The 6817-nt window shown below is 44.2% G+C and overlaps 1 protein-coding gene across 1 annotated transcript; it reads left to right on the top strand.

Annotated features, from left to right (window-relative positions):
* Positions 1–3368: 3368 nt before the first annotated feature.
* On the top strand, positions 3369–3632 carry LOC131402697 (late cornified envelope protein 3D-like). The gene has a single exon (XM_058537296.1). It carries the CDS (start codon positions 3369–3371, stop codon positions 3630–3632), a length of 264 nt encoding a protein of 87 aa, XP_058393279.1.
* Positions 3633–6817: the final 3185 nt, after the last annotated feature.

The raw sequence follows: 6817 nt of genomic DNA, 5'->3' as shown, positions 1-6817 counted from the left end.
CCTCTCCTTTTCACTGTTCTATTCCCACTGCTGACCATGGTGCCTGGCCCACAATTGTTGCCGATAAAAGAAGGAACAGTCCCAGATTGCTAGCTACAAGCTGGCCTGGTTCTAACAGCTTGACCACATGTTCTCTGGTTGAATATAAACAAATTCACAGAACTCCAATGTCAGACAACCTAACTCTGTGACCATGAGGGAGCAAGACAAAAACAAGACCACTCTGAGCACCAACAAGACCAGTGTCCAAACCATAAAGATGACCAAACATCCCCTTTTCTCAGCTAACATGAGGGATTACTACTTCTTTACCAATTACAGCTTTGCCCCATTGCTCCTGCTTTCTAGTTAAAAATTACAGTCGTCCCTTAGTACTGTGGGGAATTGGTTCTAGGACCCCCTGGAGATACCAAAATCCATGGATGCTCAATTCCTTTACATAAAACAGCATAGTACTTGCATATAACATACACACATCCTCCCATATACTTTAAATCATCTCCAGATTACCTATAACACCTGAAACAATGTAAATGCTATGTGAATAGTTGTTATACTGTATTATTTAGAGAATAATGACAAGGAAAAAAGTCTGTACATGTTCAGTACAGATGCGACCACCATAGGCCTTTCAATCCATGGTTGGTTGAGTTCTTGGATGTGGAACTCTTGGGTAAGGAGAAATAACTGTCTTAAGATACCCTATCACGGAAATGCCCCTTTCTGACTGCATCCAACCCAGAGCAAAGCTTCCTTTTCTAGAACTCTCTCCAAAATTACCTAACATAAGCCCAAATCCTGTAATAAGCACCTCTTTATGTTTCCCCATGGTGTACCGTCTCCCTCACTGCAACAAGCCAGTCAACACAACTTTGTTCTACTACAGGTATGTTCTTGGTTCTTTTTGGATGGGAAATATTGGTGATGCTCAATAAAGGGTTATTAAATGAAGGAATAGGAATGAATAACTTAAAGGAGAAGGAATTTCATAGGGGCCTGGTGGTGGCAGTCAAGAAGGGGAGGGGGCTCAGGGAAAATGTTGGACCTATGAGTAGAAAGACAGAACTTGGTGTCTCTATCCAGAGTCACAGACCAGGGACCAGGGTGGACACTTGAGGTGGTCCAGAGTTCCCCAGTAGCATGCCTTCATTAGCATGGCCTCCTTCCCATCTAGTATTCTCTTAGCCTTCATCACCAACAAAACTGGGAGAAATAACTATGAGGTTTTCGATACTGTATGTCCCTCTTCAGCTTTATCACGCAGTCTGATATGAGAAAGTATCTATTTCACACTTCATGAGTAATTCTTTCCAATGCACTATCAATTGGTGGGGTCCTCAACGATGTGAGGAAAATGGACACCCTAGCAGAGTCCTGGGGCTAAGCCTACAAATATCCCTTCACCAAGAGAGGCCTTCTGGGGACAGAAGACTATCAGAGAGGAAGGTCAATGCCAGCTCTAACTCTTTTCCCCTTCCTCCATCCCAAGCCTCCGTTCCTTGAGACTCACTGCAATTTATTCTTTCACAGGTATCTCAAAATAAATCATGGAGTCCCTATGTTTTAAAGTGGGAAAGTTTGAAGTGCATGCTCTTATAAAGAATTTTCTGTCTGAAAGTGATAAACCATAGACTACAGAAAAGAATCACATATATTTACCATAAAAATATTTTATTTAAATTAACCATTAAATTTGAATGTTTAATGTTCTGTTGTGTTCTAACCATAATCTTTTGGAAACAAAAAGCAAAATGCACTTATCATGATAGTAGAGATGAAGTCAATGGGAAATAAGAGCCAATGGGAAAATAGAATTCAGATTTTATTTTAAAAAATCATCATATACAAACCTTAGAAAGGATCAGATCTATTCTATTAAATGAGATGCATACAATGTCACCACCATCATCGTCATCATTAGCAACATGTTGAACAAATCATCTCCATGACCCCATCAATTATCTAAACTATTTCACACTTATAGATCATTTCATTTTCTTATAATCAATATTATTACATCCCCCAAAAAAATAAATATAGACAAACTGGATCTTTCTCATACTAAATATGAGTCTTGAGTCTTGTGATCTCAACTATTGTTAAGACCTTTTGATATTTTGTCTGTTCAATTGTAAAATCCTACTTTAGTCCTCTTCAGGGCTCCACCTACCCCAGATAGGGCCTGGATCCTATCCTCCATCCATTTCCTAACATGTCTCATTCCCAGGGTCCATGGTCTCAGATAACCCAACAACCCCAGAAATCAGGAGCTGATTACATCTGAAAAATATCATTACCCTTGGGAATATGCAGAGCAATAGGAAACTGAAGTCCAAAAAACAGAGGTATTTGGAGACATTTGTATCACAAGACAAATCACACGATAGCAGATATATATGTTTTCTTCTCTGATGTCTATCCAGTTAAACTTGAAATTCTCAAGGTCAGGAAATGTGTCATGTACATGTCTACATCCTCACTGCCCAGCAAAAATGCAAGGAGCAGAGCTGAAGTTAAGGCATCTGAGCCAAATGAGTGAAAGGAGAAATGGCAGATCCCCAACACACCTGGGGAGTAGTTATCAAGATTTCTTGGTTCCCTCTTGCCAGACATCTTGGCAAGCATGCAGGAAGAAGCTGGAGACCTGGGATGGGAGTGTGTGGTGCTGTCACCCTCCCCCTGGTTGTGAAAGAGCAGCATGCTCGGGCTGTGCATCACAAAGCCAGTACAGGATAAAAGGACTCCTGCCCCGGGCTCCTCATCCACAGCCTTCTCAGGAGCAGCCTTCTCCTGCCTCCTCTGCATCTGGTGAGTGTTTGGAAGGGGGCAGAACCTCAGCCGGGAGTGTTGGAAAGACAACCTCAGACTTTAGTTGGAAAGGGGGAAACAGAGGTGTCTGTGGAGACAGCAAGAAGAGAACCTTGGAGGGCAACTGGGGATAGGGCAGAGACACTGAGCAAGGAACTTCTGTGGTCTGTGACATCAGGTCTGTGACACACCAGAGCCTTGGCTCTCAGCATCCGTTCCACTCTTTATCCTGAAAGATGCACACATGCCCAGGGACATTCTCCAGGACTCATTACCCAACTGGGTGTATTTGCTTCTATTTTTCTATAAAGACAGACAGACTTGGGGCCCTGTTAAAAGATAGCATTGGTTTTGGAAGGAGGGTCAAGTGAGGGAAATGTCTTGCCAGGTCAGCTTAACTTGAGATTGGTTTCCATTTTCCTCCTGAAGATCACAGTTTAGAAAGCAGCTGGTATTAGGAGCAAGGGCTTTATAAAACCATTCATAGAGGAGACATTGGCCTGGAGCCTTTGCGCTGACCATTTCCTTATTCCATCCAGGCTCACTCACCTCCTGCCGAGATGTCCTGCCAGCAGAATCAGCAGCAGTGCCAGCCCCCTCCCAAGTGCCCCTCACCCAAATGCCCCCCAAAGAGCCCAGCGCAGTGTTTCCCTCCAGCCTCCTCCGGCTGTGCTCCAAGCTCTGAGGGCGGCTGCTGCCTGAGCCACCACAGGCGCCGCAGGTCCCACCGATGCCGACGACGGAGCTCCAACTCCTGTGACAGGGGCAGTGGTCAGCAGTCCGGGGGCTCCGGCTGTGGCCAGGGCTCTGGGGGCTGCTGCTGATCTGGGCTCCGGATGCTGAGACAAGCAATTTTAGAGGAAACGAAAATTCCAAGGACCATCTCAGCCTGGTGTGTTCCCTCTCAATATCTGCCTCTCCATGCCCTTGGCCAGCACTGAGATGCTCCTGGACAGTGGCTGGGCTTTCCTCAGTGGCTCTTCCTATCCGTCTCCAGGAGCCCACAGAATGACCGCCTTGGTATCTGCCAGAACTTGCAATATCTGCTCCATCAGTTGTCATCACCCGTGTCCAACCCTATGAAGAAATAAAGTTTTTGTTTCCTTAGTTCCACTAGGCTCTTGTCGACTTTGTTCCAACCCAGGCTCCTCTGCGAGTCTCTCCTCCTCTTTGCTCCTCCGGCCACCACTACCTTGCATAAGGAACAGATCTTGACTCTAGACTAGAAAAATAGCAGTTCCAATTCCTCCAAAGAGGCCTGTAGGGAAACTTTATGTTGGGACAGGAAGAGAGGGGTACTGGTTTCAACCCCACACCAGTGAAAGACCCTATTTTCTCTGTAACAGTGTGAGAAATACTCTGACTAATGCCCGGAGTCTGGGAGGAGGTGGCTACCCCCATCAGAATATGAAAAAGTATTCCAGGATCCCCCCAAAGAGACAGGGAATGAGGAGGCAAAGAATCCAACACCTAGTAGAAAAGTTGTTGAGAGACCAGCGGAGGAAAGGAAGTCCTCAGGGATTACTATTAACTCAGTTTCTTCAATAAAGATCTGAGGACACAATGGTGAGAGTTAAGACTGAAGAGGTGGTGGATGCAGGCGAGAAATGGTGCTGGGGCTCTGTATGTGAGTGTCTGGTGCGAGGAAATTGGGAAGAAGAGGAAAGTGGAAGTGAGAAATGGTGCTGGTTCTAAAAATGAAGATAATCATAAGATCAAACATTTACTTAGCACTTACTATGAGCCAGGCCTGGTTCTAACAGCTCCTCAATTAATCTTCCCAACAACCCTGGGATGTACGTTCTCTTATTATCTCATGTCACAGGTATGGAAACGTAGTTGTCTTACATTTTCTTAACTTGTTAAGGTCACACAGCAGTCTGGCTGGAGGACCATCAATGCAACCACCATAGTATTCTGATTTGCTTCAAAGCCAGTCAAAATTCTTTCTAAATAATTTTTTTAGCCTAGCTCAATGTTTTTAATATTGCTTTTTAAACTATGCATTAAGATTCCAAACCATGTAAGTTGTAACGGCAACAGGACCCCATCTGGGGAAGAAAGGTGTTGTTCCTGATTTTAGACAAAAGTGCAGCCATCAACTGACCACAACTCCTCACCCGCTATGGAAACCATCACTTTACATGTGAACCAAGAGTGGCATTTCCCATTGACTGCAATTTGCTTACATAATGGTAAAGCAGAAATGATCAGCCAGATCTAAGTCAGAATATTTCTTAAAACTAAAGAATCAAAGAAAGATTTTTTAGACATCATAGAATTCCACTTGTAGGTACATATCCAAAAGAACTGAAAGCAAGGACTCAAACAGATACTTGTACACCCATGGTCATAGCAGCACTATTCACAATAGCCAAAAGGTGGAATCAATCCTCATGTCCATCAATAGATGAATGGATAAACAAAATGCAGTATACACATACAATGGAATACTACTTAATCTTAGAAAAGAATGAAATTCTGATACATGTTACATCATGGATGAAACTTAAAAACATTATGCTAAGTTAAATAAGCCACACACAAAAGGACAAATATTGTATGATTCCACTTATATGAAATACCTAAAGCAATCCAGTTCAGAAAGGCGGAAAGCAGAACAGAGGTTACCAGGGGCTGGGGGTGGGGAATGGGGAGTTACTGTCTAATGGGTACAAAATTTCTGTTTGGGATGATGAAAAAGTCCTGGAAATGAATAGTGGAGATGGTTGCACAACATTGTGAATATACGTAACGCCACTGAATTGTACACCTAAAAATGATTAAAATGGTAAATTTTATGTTATGTATATTTTACTACAATAAAAAAAAGAAGTATTAAAAAAGACCTAATAGGGCCTGCAGTAAAATCAAACTGACACAACGCCACGTGAGTACATAGAATTATACATATTTTGAAGCCCTTTGGAAGTGGCAAACTAGAAACCAATTTCCCCTCCAATGTTTATGGAAATCAAATTCCTTAGACTTTAGGAAAAAAATGTAAGAAAGACAGTCCAAGAGATGGGGTTGATGTCAGATCTGCTCTGAAATATACAGCACTGCTCAACTGGCTGAGATGGGATTATTGGAAGACGTGGATGCAGGTATGGGACTCACACTATAGCAGGCTCTGGATTCGTGACTACGGACAGGCTGTTTGCTACCCCAAAGTCAAGAAATTCTTCTGTAGTATTCAACCAGGAAGCATAAAGGATGTTGAGTCATGGTTCAGATAACACACACACGCACACACACCACATAACACACACATGCACACACATAACACACCTATGAACACACACACGTAACACACACATATACACACACAATCTGATGTTCCAGGATGGAAAAACTTGGCCTCAAAGTAAGATACGTTTCCATTTATTTGAGAGCCCTAGTGTTTAGCAGACACCAGTATAGGTTTGATAAACTCGGGAAAGACTTCAGCCTGGTCAAAACCTTAGGTGTGGATATGGTGGATTTGGTGGTGGCCAATGGGCCTGTGAAACCCCCACCATCTGTTCTTGCTCCACTCTGCCCTCCCCATACCAGGCTGCTCAGTGTTCTCCCCTCCTTCAGCATCTCAGAGCCCAGCCCTGCCTGCACAGTGTGCAATGATCTGACTTATAATGAAAAGAAGAAAAAGGCAGCAGATTCTCCCCCACTCAAGGGAAGCCTGTGGGCCTCGAGCAGAGAAGGAGTCAGTAGCCATCAGGAAAAGGCTGGAGCTACACCCTCCCTAGCCTCTCCCCCTGCCACCCTGTGATTCTGCAGTGACAGGGCATCATCAGCCCCGTGCAGGTAACAGTACACCTTGCATGCATCACTCTTTCAGGCCAAGCATCACTGAGGAAGGTGCCTCCAACTCCCCACCCCAGGAAAGGGCCCATGTCTGTGCAAAGGATTCTCACCCAGGTGTTCCCCAGCTCCAGCCTCCTGAGACAGGAAGGAGCTGGTTCCACACCGAGGTAGGGAGGGGAGTATGGCCTCCTCCCCTTGCTGTGTC

Source organism: Diceros bicornis, chromosome 4 (genome assembly GCF_020826845.1).
Source record: "Diceros bicornis minor isolate mBicDic1 chromosome 4, mDicBic1.mat.cur, whole genome shotgun sequence".
Taxonomy (NCBI): Eukaryota; Metazoa; Chordata; class Mammalia; order Perissodactyla; family Rhinocerotidae; genus Diceros; species Diceros bicornis.
This window is presented reverse-complemented; position numbering and strand designations above follow the sequence as displayed.